General features: G+C 43.1%; 1 protein-coding gene across 2 annotated transcripts in view; it reads right to left on the reverse strand.

The window, feature by feature from the left end:
• Positions 1-771: 771 nt before the first annotated feature.
• The window catches only part of FH (fumarate hydratase), a 280,161-nt gene continuing 259,935 nt past the window's right edge, over positions 772-20,997 (reverse strand). For both annotated transcript variants that reach the window (XM_075338213.1, XM_075338212.1), the window contains one exon: positions 772-987. In XM_075338213.1, coding sequence (XP_075194328.1) covers positions 845-987 — 143 coding nt within the window. In that variant the 3' untranslated portion in view covers positions 772-844. The remainder of the gene's footprint in view (positions 988-20,997) is intronic.

Genomic DNA, 20,997 nt, shown 5'->3' on the forward strand with positions numbered 1-20,997 from the left:
AACTGGAACTTTGACACTGACTCAGTTGCCCTTAGCAACCAAATTCCACCTTTCATTTTCCAAAGAGTCTGTGAAGAATGAAAAGTGGAATCTGATTGGTTGCTGAGGGCAACTGAATCAGTTTCACTTTACACCATGTTTGATAAATCTCCCCCTTCTTAACCCTATTACACATACTGTCCACCTACTTTTGAACTACCCTATATATAAACAAAAAAAGTGCATGTTTGTTATAATAAACAAGCAAAATATTTTCAAAAACAGTGATCCAAAGCTGTAAAGAGAAATAAATGGTACCACTAAAAACGTCACTTGGCCCTACAAAGAATGCGGCCCCCAAAATTATTTCTTTTTTCTACATGCGGCCCATACATCCAGCTGAGTTTGAGACCCCCGATTTAATGTCTTGTTTTCAAACAAACTCATTGATGGTATTACAGTACGACACCTAAAGTCAATTTGCTTAATAATTTAGAACACAGTGTAAGTTATGGTGATATGTGAGACGAACTGTTGAAAGTCTGCTATATGTACCAAATGCTTCAATAAAACCTACACTTTCACATGATTCTACAGTGCGCAGTGAAAATCCATCCTATGTTATTGAGGTAGCACCTCTGTCCAATTAGTACTTTACATGATAAGCTGAGAATGCACTCCAATTTGAGAGTAAATTTGAGCTAGGAAGTTCTGGAAAGAAATGAAAAAAAAAACAAAAACCAAAAGCAACCTATATTCAGAGTTCCAATCAAGTAAGACGTAACAAGAAAATAAAGAGATAATCCTTATTTATTTATTGTATAAATCAGGAAAAAAAATATTTGGATCCTTAATTAAAATACTGTTATTTTGGACCAAGCATATCTTCAGGTTTAACCAACTGGTCAAACTGCTCTGATGTAAGAATTCCAAGTTTGACAGCAGTTTCTTTTAATGTGCCACCTTCCTTGTGGGCAGTTTTGGCAATTTTAGCAGCTTTATCATAACCTGTTAAATAGAATAAATAATTTGAAATGATTATCAAAACATAACAGTCAATGGTTTCCATTTCCCATTTTATTCTTAATAAAATTAATTAACTATGGCCAAGTTAAGCAATATACTGTCATACAATATTGAAAGCAATGTCCTGACAGATTCACAAGGCAGTGAGGAAAAAGTGCTACCTACTAGTTGCATATCAAAACATACACAAAACCATCATTTTTTTTATATCATAAATAAAACTTTAAGAAAGTAAATTTGAATAGTGGGGGCAGATCAAAGTATTGTAATGTGCAGGGAAACGTTAAAGATCGCACGTACATGTGCTCTAAAATACTTTCATCTGAAGTCATAAATCAGCGTAATCATCCTGCTTCTGTGTCTCCTAAAATGGTCCATGCTCACAATTTAAGAGTAAGCTTTGAATGTGGGCCAGGTGGAGATGGAGGAATACAGTACACAGGGTGTTATGTGCTTGCCAATCCTCTGTCCAAGATGCAGGCGAAGATGCCTCCTGCCCTGCACCTACCATTGCACATTTGTAAGCACCATCAGCAACGTTGTAAGATTTTTGTTTTCCCCAGCCCAGCGGTCAGGTGGCAGGACTTATCATGGAAATGAGAATATACAGCTGGCCAAACAAGCACCCACCCAACCACAGGCCCGAACACTAACCTGGCATATTTACAAACTGCTTGTCTGGAAATGTGGCCGTTAAGGCTTGTGGACACTGAGGCTTGCCACAAACTCATGGCAGCGGCTGGCCTTTGGAACTTAGGGCTCCGTCACACACACAGAGATAAATCTTAGACAGATCTGTGGTTGCAGTGAAATCATGGACATATTGTTCCATTTGTGCACAGCCACAAACCTGGCACTGATTGTCCACAATTTCACTGCAGCCGCAGATTTATCTCTGTGTGTGACAGCGCCTTTACTCCCCAGCCACCTACTCCCATACCGCAGGCATTACAACATTACCTGTGCCGTCACCAATTCAGTTAATCGCAATGTCCACCGAACGACCGATATGTGCATAATTGTTTGTGGTCAGGGACATTAGGCTTCTTTTACCACTGCATCCTTATACACACAATGATGGACATTCAGAGCAAGCACAATAAATCACAACTTATGCTGATAGGGAAAACCATGTATATAATCAATCAGAAGATTGAGATGTGTATTTAGAATGCCAATATACACAGGTGTACATATATGTGTTCAGCAAGACTACTTATGTACAGAGTAGATATAATCAATCTTCTGATTGATTATATACATGGTTTTCCCTATCAGCATAAGTTGTGATTTATTGTGCTTGCTCTGTAGATAAACAGTCTTGCTGAGCACACTCATTTACACTTGTACATAATGACAGATCACACCTGTTGGTGTGCTGTATATAGATATATATTCTTTACATAGACATGACCTCTCATCTATAGTTGCCAATACGGGCACATATATGTGGCTTGCTTGAAACCTGTCTATTACTCCATATGGTGAATGTGCAGAGAAACGTTATTCATATACATTGTTTATAAATACCTTATGTGTTATTTGCATATGGTGGATGTGCAGAGAAATGTTATTCATATATATTGTTCTCAAATACCCTATATGTTATCTGCATTAGGGTGGTCTCTTTTCAGTACATAGCTGATTCAATAGGAGTATACTCACCAAAAAATCATAGTTATGAATTGACTTCCTCATATCTAGATATTTTGGGATACCTGAGTCCTTTAGTCAATTATCTACTGGATTTTATATGGTGAGGACCATTGATTTGGAGTGATCTACGTGGGCCGATTCGGGCCTTACATGCAATTAATAGCAATTCCTTCACCTGTAAAGTATTTAAATATATATATAGGATACCTTTTACATAGGTGTCCAATTCTCCATTCACTACTCCATTCTATATTGAGACCCTTATTTTTACTCTGTGCATTGAACCAATTCATTACTCTTTTCATAGCTATTGGGTGACCATTTCAGGATCATAATATTCACTGTTCATTTTTCATGCTCCCTTTTTCCCCCTCTCTCAACTTCTTTTCCTGTAAAAACTTTTTAACAATTTTCAATAATAAAAATTATTGTTTTAATATGAGTTTCAAGATTCAGAGCAGCCACACGGTTATGTCATTGTCACACACAACCAGGCCTGCTCTAGGTTCAGTGTCGAGAGCCACCAAATGGTCTAGTCTTTTAGACCTTTCCACAGCTCTGCTGCACTGTTTGGTTTATCACCTAAAGAGATGAGTTTCAGCAGAGCCTGTTGCTGCTTGGCAAGGCGGTGCTGCAGTGCTCCCAGCTTGGGACTCATGAGGATGGAAATTCAGCCGAGGGTGAGGAGCAGGAGGAGGAGGGTTTACGAAGAGAGGGAACCTGGGACCACTATTCTATGTGTCGGATGCAGGCGTGGTGTCCTAGGGTCCGACTCCGTCCTGACCTCCACCAGCTTCACCCAGTGTGCTGTTCGAGAAATGTAGCATTCCTGTCCACAATCACTTGTCCACATGTCTGTGGTTAAGTGGACCTTGCTAGTAACTACAGTATGTTGGTCAGAGCACAGGTGATATTATTTATTAATGTAGCGCTATTTATTCCATGGCGCTTTACATGTGTAAAGGGTTATACATTATAGGGACAAGTACAATAATCAAACAATAAAAGGCACAAACAGGTACAGGAGGTGAGAGGACCTTGAACGTGCGGGCTTACAATCTACAAGGATGGATGAAGATACAGTGCAAGAATTTCGAGATGGTCGTGCAGCACTATAGCGGACTGAGGATTACTGCAGGTTGTAGGCTTGTTGGAAGAGGTGGGTCTCAGGTTACTTTTAAAGCTTTCCAAGATAGACGAGAGTCTGATAAGTTCCAGAGTATGGGGGATGCACAAGAGAAGTCTTGGATGCGATTTTGGGAAGAGGAGATACGAGGGGAGTAGAGAAGGAGATCTTGTCAGAATCCAAGGTTACGTGCAGGTAAGTACCGGGAGGCTAGGTCACAGATGTACGGGGTGACTTGTCTCCTAGGACTTGTCATGGTGGGAAGGAGGAGGATCAGGGTGAGGATTAAGTGGTTCAGCCTCTTGGCTAATAAGACTGGGCCGTGTGAAAGACAAAGTGGTAACAGTAAACAGGCTGGAAGCATTATCTACCATTCAGCCCACAACCTACTCGCACTTTTATGGTTTCAACAGTGGTGTTCTGCGCCCCCTTATAAATTGGGATAGGAACCTAAAAAGAGAAGAGGTTTCAGGTGCCTCTTGCAGAAGCAGGCACAGGTTACCCTGTCACATGTCTACGGTGTCCACTAACATTAGCACCACATCCACTTCCCAGTGCCTTAACCTATGAATTTCGCATTTTTAATAAGTTATGCAGCTAAGCAAACACTTTTTAAAAGAATAGAATGTATTGGCATTTTCCCTTTAAGGGACTGTTTGATTGCTCTTGCAGCAGATAGCAGCAATTTTAGAATTCTCCCGTTAAAATGGCGTTTTGTTTGGGATGGCACAAGGTAATGTAACACAATAAAGTCTGCCTAAATGTCTTTTTGAACAACACTGTAGCCCTTACAGGTTTTAGAATTGTCTTTTTAAAATAGCATTTAGGTGGGGGCAGAACTAGGTACAGGTGCATCTCTTAAATAAATTAACATTTTGATTACATTATAATTTATTTCAGTAATTCAATACAAAACGGGAAACATATTATATAGAGTCATTACAAACAGTTATCCATTTCAAGTGTTTATTTCTGTTAGGCCTTGTGCGTACACTGCATTTTTTTTTCCACGTTTTTGGGTAGTTTGCTGTCCTAAGCTGCATGCAGTCCTTCCCCAGTAAAGTCTATGAGAATTCAGAAAGGGTGTGCCGCACGTTGCTTCTTTTTTGCCTGCAGTTTTGGGTTCCGAAAAAATAAGCAGCATGTCACTTATTCTAGCGTTTTTCCCTGCGTTTTTCATCCACTGACTTCAATAAAGTCATGGAAAAACGCAGGTAGCTAATTCTTTGCGTTTCACCAGCGTTTTCCTGAGTTTTCCAGCGTTTTGGAGGACTGGCAGAAAAATCAATGGGGGATTAATCCACGGTATCTGGCCAGATGTTGGTCCCCAAATAAAGTCCATGGGAACCAGAATCCGATGCAAAGGGCTAGAAGCAAGCGCTTCATATTCACCGTTCACCGGGGCGGCAGTCACACTACTCCCACGTCAGCTCTTTGTTCTTCCCGAGCCGGATGCTCATTAAGCTTATACATATTCACTGCTTCTCTCGACCACCAGCGACTGCGATTTGTTACAGTCAGACACGCCCCATCGCTGAGTGACAGCTGTCTGACTGCAACCAATCACAGACGCCAGTGGGCGGGTCTATATCTTACAGTAAAATAAATGAATAAAACAAAAAAAAAAAAAACACGGCGTGCAGTCCTCTCAATTTTGATACCCAGCCAAGATAAGTCCCACAGGGCTGGTATTCACAGATTGGGTAGTTCTATGGTTATTAGGCTGCCCCCCAGCCTAAAAATATAAGCCTGCAGCCGCCCGGAATTGCCACATCCATTAGAGGCGACAGTCCCGTCACTTTACTGACTTTTCCCAATTGCGGTGTGGAGGCAATCGGGGTGTTAGTGGCAGCCATGAGCTGCTATTAAATCCTAGATTACTGATGGCAGGTGTCTATGAGACACTCCCTTCATTAATCTGTAAGTAAATAAACACAAACACCCCAAAAATCCTTTATTTGAAATAAAAAATAAAAAAGAACCCTCTTTGACCACTTTATTGACCTCCCCAAACACCCTTCAAGGTCCCACGTAATCTACACAAGGTCCCACAACGTTTCCACCACTGCTACATCTGACAAATCACAGCAAGCGGCAATAGAGCATGAGTGCCTGCTGTGAGGTGACTCACTCAGATGAGTCCTCCACCTGCGGCTCATTTCAGTCGCTGCCTGATTTGCGGTCACAGTTGAAGGACTCCAGCTATGACAGCAAATCATTAGAGTGACTTAAGTGAGCCACGCGATCAGCGTGACATAACTCAGGTTAGTCACAGCCAGAGGGTGTCAGAATGAACTCGGGTGAACCCATGACGTCACTGTCGCGACACATGCGGTAGTGCGGGGCGCACAGCCGTGACACCAGGGGTTCACTCGCATTCATTCTGACACCCTGTGGCTGTGACTAATGTCGGAGTCAAACTTGTGAGGGATTCTCACAAGTCTCACTTCGCATCATCCGGCACGGCCTGACGCTCTTCGGACACAAGCATGCAGCTGCATAGAAATACATGCAGCCGACCCGCTCCTGTTAGGAAAGTGTGCGGACGTGCAGGGTGATGCGATGCGAGACTCGTGAGAGTCCCTCACAAGTGTGACTCCGGCCTTAGACACAGCCACAGGGTGTCAGAATGAACTCGGGTAAACCCCTGATTTCACAGCTGTCCGCCCTGCACTACTGTGGCTGTTGCAGCAGTGACATCATGGGTTCACCAGAGTTCATTTTAACACACTGTGGCTGTGACTAACCTGAGTAATGTCGTGCTGATTGCGCGGCTCACTTCAGTTGCAGCATAGAGCTTCATAGCTGGCCGTCATGTTCTATGGCTGCTTGCTGTGAGCGTTACATGTAGCAGTGCTGTAATCGTCATGGAACCTCGTGTGGATTACTTAGAAACTGTGTTTTGGGGGTTAATAAAGTGGTGAAAGAGGGTGTTTTTTTGTTTTTTATTTCAAATAAAGGATTTTTGGGGTGTTTGTGTTTATTGACAGATTAGTCATGAGGGGGTGTCCCATAGACGACTGCCATCACTAATCTAAGACTTAGTGGCAGCTATGGGCTGCTATTAACACCTTATTACCCTGATTGCCACCACACCAAGGCAACGGGAAGAGCCGGGTCCAGCACCAGAATTGGCGCATCTAATGGATGCACCACTTCTGGGGCGGCACAGGGCAGCTATTGTTAGGCTGGAATGAGCCAAATAACCATGGCCCTTCCCACCCTAATAATCTCAGCCCCCAGTTGTCTGCTGCAACTTGGCGGGTTTTATAAAAATAGGGGGAAACCCACTTAAATTTTTTTTTTTTTTAAATCAAATAATTAAAAAAAAAAAAAAAGTGTGGCATTCCCTCAAGTTTTTATAACCAGCCAAGGTGCATCAGACAGCTGAGGGTTACAGCCCACAGCTGCTGCTGTTCCTGTGCTGGATATGAAAAATGGGGATGACCCTACGTTATTTTTTTATTTTTTTTTTAACCAAAAAATAATTAAAACAGCTGGCCAAGCTAGTTATCCCTTTATCTATCGAGCTATTCTGTTATTGTTTTTTACTCTTTATGTTCTATATATTCTATTTTTTCTATTTATCTATACTAGCTATCAATTATTCTATTCTACTTTTGTTTCTCATTTTAAAAATGCGGCAAAAACGCACCGAAACGCAGCATTTTTTTATGCATTTTTCCAGCCAGAGGGTGCGTTTTTCGCTGGAGAAAGAAAACTACAGTGTGCGCACATATCTTTAATGTTGATGATTATGGCTTAAAGTCAATGAAAACCCAAAAGTCATCTCAGAAATTTTTAATAATTACTACAAAATACCTGCAAAGGCTTCCTAAGCGTTTTAAATGGTCCTTTAGTCTGGTTCAGTACACAATTAAGGGGAAGACTGCTGACTTGACAGGTGTCCAGAAAGCAGTCACTGACACACTTCACAAGGAGGGTAAACCACAAAAGGTCATTGCTAAAGAAGCTGGCTGTTCACAGAACGATGTATCCAAGCATATTGATGGAGAGTTGAGTGGAAGGAAAAAGTGTGGTAGAAAAGTGTGTACAATTAACTGGGATAACCACAGCCTTGATAGGATTGTTACGAAAAGGCCATTCAAAAATTTTGGGGAGATTCACAAGGAGTGGACTGCTGCTGGAGTCCGTGCTTTAAGAGCCACCACATACAAACGCATCCAGGACATGGGCTATAACGGTCGCATGCCTTGTGTCAAGCCACTCATGACCAATAGACAACACCAGAAGCGTCTTACCTGGGCCAAGGTGAAAAAGAACTGGACTGTGGTTAAATGGTCCAAGGTTTTTCCAGATGAAAGTAAATTTTGCATTTCATTTGAAAATCAAGATCCCAGAGTCTGGAGGAAGAGTGGAGATGCACACAATCCAAGCTGCTTGAGGTCTAGTGTGAAGTTTCCACAATCAGTGATTGTTTGGGGAGCCATGTCATCTGCTGGTGTAGGTCCACTGTGTTTTATCAAGACCAAAGTTAGCACAGCCATCTACCAGGAAATTTTAGAGCACTTCATGCTTCCATCTGCCAACAAGCTTTTTGGAGATGGAAATGCCAAAAGTACCAATACCTGGTTTAATAACCAAACTATCACTGTGCTTGATTAGGTCAGGCGAGTTTGCTGGCCAAACCACATGGAGAATCTATGGGGTATTGTCAAGAGGAAGATGCCACCAGATGACACCAGACCCAACAATGCAGACGAGCTGAAGGCTGTTATCAAAGCAACGTGGGCTTCCATAACACCTCAGCAGTGCCACAGGCTGATCGCCTCCATGCCATGCCGCATTGATGCAGTAATTCATGCAAAAGAAGCCACTACCAAGTATTGATTGCATTTACTGTACATACTTTTCAGTAGGCCAACATTATTTTTTCAGTTCTTATATAATATTCTAATTTTCTGAGATAATGACATTCGGGTTTTCATTGGCTGTAAGCTATAATCAACATTAACAGAAACACTTGAAATAGATCACTGTTTGTAATGACTCTATAATACATGCGTTTCCATTTTTGTATTGAATTACTAAAATACTGTAAATTAACTTTTTGATGAAAATTCTAATTCATAGAGATGCACTTGTAATTGAACATTGCACTTGTAATGAACTTGTAATCAAGCCTGCCTAAATGTTTTTTTTTTTTAATACACTGTCAAACTTACTTGCTTAATAGAATAAGCGCTACAGTGTGGTAAAAAAAACACTCACATAAGCAGGTGTTCAATTACCTGGTACTGCCCCCACCAAGAAGCCATTTTAAAATGGAGAATTCTAAAACCACTACTATTGTTCCTTGTTACTGCCTATAGAGTTTAAAAAATCCCACTCGCCAAGGTGAAGATTGCAAGATGATTTTTTTTTTTCTTTTCAAAAAAGCCAAAACAAATTCCTGATTTAAACAATAGGTCACTTTCTAATGATAGCTCTCCTTTGATCCCTTCCCCACTGGCGAATTTCCATTTTTTCCTCCTTTTCTTCAAAGAGCCATAACTTTTTTAATTTTCCATTAATATATCCATATGAGGGATTCTTTTTTTAAGGAATGAGTTGTACTTTTGAATTACACCATTCTGTCACATAAGTTGTACTGGAAAATGGGAGAAAATTTTCAAGGGCTGGGGCGTGGCTTGCCGATGGCAGAGTGAGACACACATCTCCTTAGCTCTGCGCCCAGGCCGCCCTTTCAGCCTCTTACAGGTGGTGCATCTGAGCCCAAACCTCACATGGGCAGACCCAGACGTTCCCTCAAGCAAGCAGCAGATCCGGAGACCGGGACAAGCAGGATGGATCGCTTCCTGGCCTCCAGCACCCCCACTCAAACACGAGCTGCTCAGGCCAAGATGGCAACGGCAGGGAAACAACAACACTCCTCACTGAAGCATGTCTCAAAGGTAGGGGATTCCCCAATCACCGCTTCTCAGGATTCCAGTGAGAATGAATTAGACTCTGAGGAGGTGAATCTCCGTGACATTAGTAAATACATTAAATCTCTCCCCACCAAACATGATTTGTTAAAGCTTGTGTGCAGGCTGGAGAACACCTACAAGCAAGAGATACATGCCCTGCAGAGGGAGTTTACAGAGAGAGTGGAGGGGATGGAGAAATCACAGGATGCAGCTCTATCAGAGTTAAAGCAGCACCGTGAAATAATTAACCACCACTCTGCCAGGCTGGAGGAGCTGGAGGCAGGCCTGGAAGACCAAGAAAAACGCAATAGGTGGAATAATTTCCGCATACGTGGACTTCAGGAATCAGTGCCATCATCCAATTTAGATGCCGCAGCACAGCAGATATTCATGCAGATCTTGGGGGACAATCAGGTAACCACTGTTGAATTAGATCGCATTCATTGAGCATTGGGGCCCAAACCACCCAACAATGCACGGCCCAGAGATGTGATATGTCGGGTGCACTTGTATAAAACCAAGGAATGCATTATGGCAGCAGCCAGATCCAAAGACCCAATTTCTTTCCAGGATTCTCAGGTTACGCTGCTCCCTGACCTAGCCAGGCGCACCCTCATGCTGAGGAGGGCCTTGCGCCCCCTGCTGGATCAACTCCGGGACAAAAATATAATATACAGATGGGGCTACTCCTTTCAACTGGTGGCTACAAGGGAGGGCAAGTCGGCGATATTTCGGTCCCTTGGGGACCTTCCTAAGTTCCTTGGAACATTTGAGTTACCAATGACAGATCTACCTGACTGGCCGAAAAGCCTACACCTGCCGGTGATTCCACCCAATTGGCAGAAGGCCTCAGGATCGAGGAACAGACAGAAAAACCCCAAACAGATCCCAATGGAGCAGCAGAGGTCCCCTTCTTGATCTCCTTTGACATTTAAAAGTTTCAGGATCACCATCCACAAGTGGTTAGAAGACAGACCCACTGGGTCTCATTACATCCCTTTCGCTGGTTCTAAAACAGGGATGCCATGATTTCTCCTCCTTCTACCCATTAACAATGTGACATGGAGATTCGTGAGCTGTTTGTAACTTTTTTGGGAAGTCAGAATAATATTAGATAGTCTGTAACTTTGCTCTCTCTTCCTGCACAAAAAAAACCCCAAACCTCTTCCTTCTCCCTTCCTCTCCATCCCCCCTTCTCCACACCTTACCCCCTTTTCTCCTCCTCCCCCTCCCTCTCCCACCTCTCCCCTCCTCTTCCCCCCCTTCCCCTTCCTCCTCTCTTCTATCCCCTCTGCCCCCCCTTTCTTCCCCCTCACTCACCAGTTCACCTTCTCCAATCCCCCACTTCACCCTCCCCTCATACTCTCCTCATACTCTCCTTCGCAGTCCCCTGCACGATCTCCGCTAATGTTTAAGGTTTAAAATTAAGTTACTGTTAAAGTATATGCTGATGGCTTCATTGCCATAATTGTTCAAGTTGCACTACCCCAATACCCCAATGTTATTATACTATGTTTGAACGGCTGGGAGGGTCGGTGAGGGAGTGAGCACTGTTTTCGGCTTCTTCTCCCCCTTCACAGTGCGCAGAACAGACATTACTGCTCTCCTTAGGCACATTCAGGTCGAGACAAGCGCTTTTGCGCAAGGACTACTATTAATGTTTTTTATCTTACGTCTTCTACCTTTGTCTATGCTTTCTCACTTTTTCCCTCTCTTTCTCGTCTGAGCAGTCGTGGCAGTCCCAAATATCAGTTTGTTTACCCTACTCAGACACAATGAATAGTCTCAAGTTTTTCTCTCTGAACGTAAAAGGGCTTAACATCCCTCACAAAAGAAGTCAAATAAGTTATAATAACCATAAACAGTGTGTCTCCATATTACTACTCCAAGAGACACACTTTAGGCAAGATTCAGTGCCTTGGTGCTCATCTAAATTTTATCCAGTCTGGTATCACAGCACTTGCCCAGACTCCAAGTCCCGCGGGACGTCCATAGCCTTCCACAAGTCTTTCACTCCTGAGGTTTAGGCTCGCTCATCGACCCGTTGGGCAGATACGTCTTTCTAAGAGTTTCTTGAGCCTCCCACAATTTTGTGATAGCTAATGTGTACTTTCCCAAAAAGGACCAGCAGGGGTTCGGAGCCAGATGTCGGACATTACTGGAGGATTTCGCAGGTCCCATTCCTGTGATACTCGGTGGCGACTTCAATTTGCCAATGGATCCGTCCATGGATGTCTCCTCGGGTAAGTCCTCATATCCTCACTCCTCTATACATAAAGTTAAAAGACAGCTGCAGGGCCTGAAGCTGGTGGACGCCTGGAGGGTTCTTCACCCAGACACGAGAGACTACACCTACTACTCCATGCCACACCAACTTTACAGCAGGATTGACTATTTCTTCATATCCCAGACGCTCCTAGATTTCCACTTAAACACAAAGATAGACTCCATCCTTTGGTCTGACCACGCCCCTATATATCTTTCCATACAATTTGGCAAAGCAGAAAGGTCAGGATTCACATGGCGCCTCAATGAGAACTTATTGCAGGATACGTTATGCTTGGCAGACGTGACCCAGACAATCTCAAACTTCACACTAGATCACATGGCTGTGCAATCTGCCCCATCCATGAAGTGGGAGGCATTAAAATGTGTCTTGAGAGGAGTCCTCATAAAACATGGTAGTCGGCTTAAAAAAGGAAAGAATGGAGGAGATCAAAACGCTTTCTTCCCAGATCTCTGACCTAGAGTCCGCCCACAAACGCACAAATGCGCAGGACATATTTGGTCAATTATCTATAGCCAGGCAGAAACTGCTGTCCATCTTAGACCAGAGAACACGATGCTGGAGGGAAAGACTTAAGGGCAAGTTCTACCAGTATGGGAATAGGAGCGGCAGGTTTCTGTCCAGAGCACTACACCCACGCAACTTGGCTACTCACGTACCATTCATAAATGATAAACAGGGGAAAAAAAATCCAGAACATAAGGGGATATTACAATGCTTTAGGGAATATTATCAAAATTTATACAATATTAAGTGTCATTTTTCTGACCTCCCTAAACAACAATTCGTAGAGAAAATAAAAACGTATATTCGCTCTACCAAATTACCAGAGCTGGACCCAATAATAACCACAGGCCTAGAGGAGGATTTCTCATTAGAGGAGGTAACAGACGTCATTAAAGATTTAAAGATTGGGAAAAGCCCAGGGCCTGATGGGTTTACAGCGGGTTTCTATAAGCGCTTTATGGACCATTTGAGCCTCCAATTTTTGTCCACTTGTAATTATGTATCCAATGGCGGATCCTTCCCGAAACAGGCGCTTGCAGCCCACATAATTGTCCTCTCCAAGCCAGGAAAAGACCCCTCCCAGTGCGGGAGCTATAGACCAATATCACTTATCAATATAGATATTAAAATGTATGCCAAGCTCATTTCAAATAGACTGCAGCCGCTTCTTCCCTGTCTGATTAGCACTGATCAAGTAGGATTTGTTAGAGGACAAGAATCAAGAGAACACAATACGTGCAATATCCCTGATTGATAGAGTGCGGAGGACTGGATTACCCATGTGCATCCTGTCGGTGGACGCAGAAAAGGCCTTTGACAGGGTGCACTGGGAGTTCATGTTCCAGGTCCTTGAGGCGGCAAGTCTGCAGCAAACAATGCTACATAGGATCTCGACCAATCAATTAAAGGGGTCCCGGCTCCGCGCAGGGAGGATAAACTAGCTCTCTTCGCCGACGACTTGATGCTGTTCATAACAAATCCAGTGACGAGCCTACCGAACATTATGTTGGAACTTCACAGATTTGGCTCTCTGAGCAATTTTAAAATGAACATGCACAAGTCTGAGGCGCCTAATATTTCCCTTACGCACCAGGTGACCGATCAGCTTTGAGCGTCGTTCCCCTTTAGGTGGCAAGGGAAATCATTGTCATATCTTGGCATTGACTTAACTGCTGATGTCTCGTCCTTGTACGGAGCTAATATCCTTAAAGTTTTGGGGAAGATAGAGGCGGATCTCCTGAAATGGAATAAGCTGCCAATATCCTGGTTAGGAAGGATGAATGCCATAAAGATGGATATTCTGCCTCGCCTGCTATATTTTTTCCAGCCAATTACCATACCCATGCCAGCTTCCCTTTTTTCACGATTAAAAACGGCCATAACCAGATTCGTCAGGGCACACAGACGCCCTCGGCTGTCCTATAGAGTCCTGAACAAGCCTAGACTTGCGGGGGGGAGGTGGGGGGGCAGGACTTCCAGACCTCAAAAAATATCACCTTGCTTCATTGGGAACATGCCTTCTGGATCTCTACCATAACAAAACCTCTAAGCAATGGGTGGAGGTGGAGATATCTCACACAGACTGCGCCCCTCTCGTAGCGTTGTGGTCTCCAGCCCCTTCGCACCCGTGCACTCAGGCCAGGCCGTTCCTCGTAAAGAGCTTGTCCTCATCTCGCAGGAGTTCGAACGCACTCCTGGGCATTTCCACTATACCTGGACCACTGACACCTTTACATAATAATTCTCTACTCCCGACAGATTTAACAGGCAACATATTTCTTCACATGTCCAGAGGCATGGTGTCCATTATGAAAGATCTAGTGTCCAATGTGGGTATGAGGCCCCTTCATTCTTTCTTTCCTGACAACCGCACTCCCGCAGGAGCTTGGTTTGGTTATGAGCAATTGAAGAGCTTTATTAACTCCCTTTCACCACAAACTAACTTATATAGGCCCTTGACGCCCTTTGAGTCTCTGTGTCTGGGGGGAGAGCCTCTGGAACACACCATTGCCCTGCTATACAAAATGTTCCAGATTGAGTTGTCTGGATGGGAGGATGATGCCCCTTTCTTCTTGAAATGGGAGGTGGATTTGGGGAGACCCCTCACGCGTGAGGAACGCTCAAAAATATTACTCTTTACCCACAAGTTGTCGCTGGATGTAGCGTCACAGGAACGGGGCTACAAAATAGTTTCTAGGTGGTATCACTGCCCCTCCAGAATTCATTCCATGTTCCCATCTGTCTCTGAAGAATTCTGGAGATGCTCAAACAATAGAGGCTCATACATCCACATGTGGTGGTCTTGTCCTCTCATACAATATTTTTGGCTAGACGTGTTTGCCCTTCTGAGTAAAGTGTCATCCACTAGGTTTGAGCCGACGCCGGAACTGGCTCTTCTATCCTTAAGCAATATCTCGATCGCCAACTTCAAGAGAAGCCTGTTAAGGCATTTTTTGACGGGGGCAAGGAGATTAATCCCAAGGTACTGGAGGCAGACCAAAGTGCCCTCGCGGGCTGAACTGGTGGCCGAGATAAACCAGATCTATAGGATAGAGGAGCTGGTCGGCCAGGCGTCTGACTCAGGGGAGCGAGTGTTCAGGCTGTGGGCGCCGTGGGTTATGTATAGAGAGACACCAGATCTGGTACTATGGCTTCAAGCTTCAGTTGGGGGAGTGAGACCTCTGTGATTGTCCATTCCACAAAATAAAAGTGTCGGGGGCTGCACATGACCAAGACGAGACATCTTCTTCGTCCTTCTTTTCTTTTCCCTCTCCCCCTACATTTCCTCTTTTCTCATCTTTCTTTCCTGTTTGTACATTTTATGTTATGTTTACATTGTTAGAAAGGATTGTCATCTCAGGGACTTTGTGCATCTACGTTGCCTCCCGTTTCTAAACGAAGCTGCATAAATTTTTGTATGGGGGTCGGATTGTTGGTCACCCAGTGGGCATCATCTCCAAAGCAAAGCTATTACATGGATGATGATGATCTGACCTGAAGTGTGTAATCAAAGGAATTATTAAGCAAGTAGAAAAGTGTTGTATTACTTATTACCTCCAAGATTTGAGTTATTTTACTGTATATCATATGTTGCCTATCCTTTAACTTGTAAACATGTTCTTTATTCGAATAAAATCTGATTTACACAAAAATTTTCAAGGGCTGGTAAAACGGATCTGGCAGTAGAATATCCCAGATCAGTACGAGTTCGTAGATACCAAACATGTTTAGTTTTTATTTAAGTGAATACATCAAGATACCCACAGCATGAAAGAGTGACGGTATATAACTCAAAAGTAAATGTCACACAAAAAAGCATATGATTAAATTATAACATTTTATTATTATTTAAAATCTAATGGTTGATGTAATAGATAATATATAGTAAATAAATTGACCAATATCAAGTCACAACAAAATGAAAAATCTTGCTGACATAAAAAGCAGAAAAAATACATCTTATATTACTGTACTTGTCAACAAGCACCAGCCAGACTTGCAAAAAGTCAGTATATCAGAGCTAATGCTTCAGTCTTCCCCTGTAATCACAAGAATCAAATTTACCTGTAGGGAAGGACTACACCCACTTTAAATGCTACAAATACCTGCCTGTCAGTGGATAGCGCTGTATCAGGCCATTTACTGTATATATATGTATGCACTGGCTATATCCTAGGGATTCCCTTACAATCAAATTTAAAAGTGATTATCTCAGGCAAAATAAATGTACAGTGATACCTTGGATTTCGAGCATAATTCGTTCAGGGAGTGCGGTCTTAAACCAAGTTACTCTTATATCAAAGCAAATTTTCCCATAGGAAATAAATGAAACGCAGACAATTTGTTCCACAACCCAAAAATATTTACTGTACTTATACAAGCTTATTACAGTAATAGAAAATAATGTACTGTATCCATATAACATTATTATAGTACACTAACAAAATACTGTACAATACAGTAAAAAAGTAAAAGCAAATTAAACTGCATGTTAGTTTATAATAGAATTGTTGTGCGGGAGGTGCACTAGAGAGAGAAAAAATGATGTATAAATATGACAATCTATATTCTAGTAGAATACACAAAAAACACACCCCAAATCTATTCTCCTCAAAATAAGGGCAGAACTAAGCCAAATGTGGGGTAGGAATACTGCACAGGTAATTAGATTACAGTACAAGCAAGGTCTGTACTGGTTAGCAGAAAGAAAGTGCTGTACTGTATCCGCAAATCCGTAAATCGATAGACATACTATATACTATGTACTGTACAATGGTATACTGTATGTAGTACACAGTACATATGTACCATATAGTACATATGTACATAAAGTTACCACCAGAGCGGGTCAGAGCGTTGTGAAAGGATGGAACTGGATGTGTGCATGGTGACTATTGGCTCTTACTGCAAATCATTGTCATTAAATCAAGTTAAAAAATTTTAAATGCTTGGCTTGTCTTGCAAAACGCCCTGAAACCAAGTTACTCTTAATCCAAGGTTCCACTGTACTTATTGGCTAAATGTAAGTGAGCTCATGTCGCGGCATGTTTCAATGTTTCATCTTCATCAGGAGGTGTCCTATTTTGCCTGAGATAATCACTTATAAAATTTGATTGGAAGGGAATATATACATAAAACACAGCAAAAAAAAAGTGCAACTAAAAAAACCAGCCCCTTTCACCAATTTATTAACCCCCAAAACACCCCTGCAGGTCTGATGTAATCCACAGACATGACTTCCATGACAATCTTGGCTTTGCTACATCCTGGGGTTGCAGTGTGCGGCCACATTCAAACACGAGATCGCCCTCTGCGACTTCAGGGACACACTGACTGACCCACAGCTAAAAGAGGAGATGTCACAGAGTTCATGTCAGGTGACCTTTTTGAACTCAATGCTGGATTTAATGATGTGTGCACATTGAGTATTTCGTTGCAGACATTTTTGCACCAAGTCGGCATCTCCTGGCAGAAAAACACACCGAAAATTGCAATGCAGTTTTGATGCTTTTTCTGCCAAGAGGTACAAATTTGTTGCAGTACTTTGTTGCAGACAATTCTGCACCAAAGCTAATGAATGTTCTCAGTGAGAGAAACAAAATTATAATCTTGTTGTGATACCTTTTAATGGCTAACCAACATAAAATAAAATGATGTTACAAAGCAAGCTTTCGAGATATCTCAGGTCCCTTCATCAGCCATGGTGTGACAAAATATCGGAAGAAACACCAATACATACACAAACAGAGCAGAGGGATGGCATAATAAAAGAACATTTAAATAAACAAACACTAAGCTTAGAGAGTGAATCCTTAATTAGCTTTGATTAGTGGTGTGAAAGTTTTATTGTCCCAATATCCATGTAGGATCAGAGGTCTGGTGCCCTAGCATTCTCTGGAGCAGACTAATCAGATTTTGTAGTGGGTCATAAATCCTCCTGACAGGATGAGTCCTGTGTCCACAGAGTTAAGGCCACGTCTCACTAAGCAACATCACTAGCAACATCGCTGCTGAGGCACGACTTTTGTGACGCAACAGCGATGTTGCTGTGTGTGACATCCAGCAACAACCTGGCCCCTGCTGTGAGGTCGCTGGTTGTTGCTGAATGTCCTGGACCATTTTTTAGTTGTTGCTCTCCTACTGTGAAGCACACATCGCTGTGTGTGACAGCGAGAGAGCAACAACTGAATGTGCAGGGAGCAGGGAGCCGGCTTCTGCGGACGCTGGTAACCAATGTAAATATTGGGTAACCAAGAAGCCCTTTCCTTGGTTACCCGATATTTACCTTCGTTACCAGCGTCCGCCGCTCTAACGCTGTCAGTGCCGGCTCCCTGCTCCCTGCACACATAGCCAGACTACACATCGGGTAATTAACCCGATGTGTACTCTGGCTAGGAGTGCAGGGAGCCAGCGCTAAGCGGTGTGCGCTGGTAACCAAGGTAAATATCGGGTTGGTTACCCGATATTTACCTTCGTTACCAGCGTCCGCCGCTCTAACGCTGTCAGTGCCGGCTCCCTGCTCCCTGCACACATAGCCAGACTACACATCGGGTAATTAACCTGATGTGTACTCTGGCTAGGAGTGCAGGGAGCCAGCGCTAAGCGGTGTGCGCTGGTAACCAAGGTAAATATCGGGTTGGTTACCCGATATTTACCTTAGTTACCAAGTGCAGCATCGCTTCCACACGTCGCTGCTGGTTGGGGGCTGGTCACTGGTTGCTGGTGAGATCGCCTGTTTGACAGCTCAAGAGTAAGTAATGGCATAAACATCTGCATATCAGAAAATAATTAATATATGTATAGATATATATGTGTATATATACACACCATATAATACGCAGAGAGAGGACTACAATGTGTGAACCAAGTCGCTGAAAACTGACCACGAAAAACACAAGAGAAAGGCGATCATAGGTTCAACTTATTTTTATTAATATTTATGTTGTAATTTTAAACATGCGGAGAGGTGATGGGAAAGGGGAAACTGTGTACATCACCACAGTCAATACAAAATAGTAACAATGTACTGATTCTATACAAAAATAGTATGAATATCCTATCCAAACAGGACAAATTGTGGCCCACGGTAGAAATTCAAAACAGCATACTCAGAGATGGTGCACAAGGACAACTCTTAATATAAGATATAATATATATAGGACTAATATATATATCTTAATATAAGATATAATATAAATATATATATATATATATATATATATATATATATATATATATATATATATATATATATATATATACAGTTAGGTCCGGAAATATTTGGACAGTGACACAAGTTTTGTTATTTTAGCTGTTTACAAAAACATGTTCAGAAATACAATTATATATATAATATGGGCTGAAAGTGCACACTCCCAGCTGCAATATGAGAGTTTTCACATCCAAATCGGAGAAAGGGTTTAGGAATCATAGCTCTGTAATGCATAGCCTCCTCTTTTTAAAGGGACCAAAAGTAATTGGACAAGGGACTCTAAAGCTGGTGTCACACACAGCGACAACGACGTCGCTGCTACGTCACCATTTTCTGTGACGTTGCAGCGACGTCCCGTCGCTGTCGCTGTGTGTGACATCCAGCAACGACCTGGCCCCTGCTGTGAGGTCGCCGGTCGTTGCTGAATGTCCAGCTTCATTTTTTGGTCGTCACTCTCCCGCTGTGACACACACATCGCTGTGTGTGACAGCGAGAGAGCGACGAAATGAAGCGAGCAGGAGCTGGCACTGGCAGCTGCGGTAAGCTGTAACCAGCGTAAACATCGGGTAACCAAGGGAAGACCTTTCCCTGGTTACCCGATGTTTACGCTGGTTACCAGCCTCCGCCGCTCTTGCTGCCAGTGCCGGCTCCTGCACTGTGACATGTGGCTGCAGTACGCATCGGGTAATTAACCCGATGTATACTGTAGCAAGGAGAGCAAGGAGCCAGCGCTAAGCAGTGCGCGCGGCTCCCTGCTCTCTGAACTGTGACATGTAGCTGCAGCACACATCGGGTTAATTAACCCGATGTGTACTGTAGGAGAGCAAGGAGCCAGCGCTAAGCGCGGCTCCCTGCTCTCTGAACATGTAGCACAGCGACGTTATGATCGCTGCTTCTGCTGTGTTTGACAGCTAAGCAGCGATCATAACAGCGACTTACAAGGTCGCTGTTACGTCACCGAAAATGGTGACGTAACAGCGACGTCGTTGTCGCTGTCGTTTAGTGTGAACCCAGCTTAAGGGCTGCAATTAACTCTAAAGGCGTCTCCCTCGTTAACCTGTAATCAATGAAGTAGTTAAAAGGTCTGGGGTTGATTACAGGTGTGTGGTTTTGAATTTGGAAGCTGTTGCTGTGACCAGACAACATGCGGTCTAAGGAACTCTCAATTGAGGTGAAGCAGAACATCCTGAGGCTGAAAAAAAGAAAAAATCCATCAGAGAGATAGCAGACGTGCTTGGAGTAGCAATATCAACAGTCAGGTACATTATGAGAAAAAAGGAATTGACTGGTGAGCTTGGGAACTCAAAAAGGCCTGGGCGTCCACGGATGACAACAGTGGTGGATGATCGCCGCATACTTTCTTTGGTGAAGAAGAACCCGTTCACAACATCAACTGAAGTCCAGAACACTCTCAGTGAAGTAGGTGTATCTGTCTCTAAGTCAACAGTAAAGAGAAGACTCCATGAAAGTAAATACAAAGGGTTCATATCTAGATGCAAACCATTCATCAATTCCAAAAATAGACAGGCCAGAGTTAAATTTGCTGAAAAACACCTCATGAAGTCAGCTCAGTTCTGGAAAAGTATTCTATGGACAGATGAGACAAAGATCAACCTGTACCAGAATGATGGGAAGAAAAAAGTTTGGAGAAGAAAGGGAACGGCACATGATCCAAGGCACACCACATCCTCTGTAAAACATGGTGGAGGCAACGTGATGGCATGGGCATGCATGGCTTTCAATGGCACTGGGTCACTTGTGTTTATTGATGACA

The sequence above is a fragment of the Anomaloglossus baeobatrachus genome, chromosome 3 (assembly GCF_048569485.1).
Source record: "Anomaloglossus baeobatrachus isolate aAnoBae1 chromosome 3, aAnoBae1.hap1, whole genome shotgun sequence".
Lineage (NCBI taxonomy): Eukaryota > Metazoa > Chordata > Amphibia > Anura > Aromobatidae > Anomaloglossus > Anomaloglossus baeobatrachus.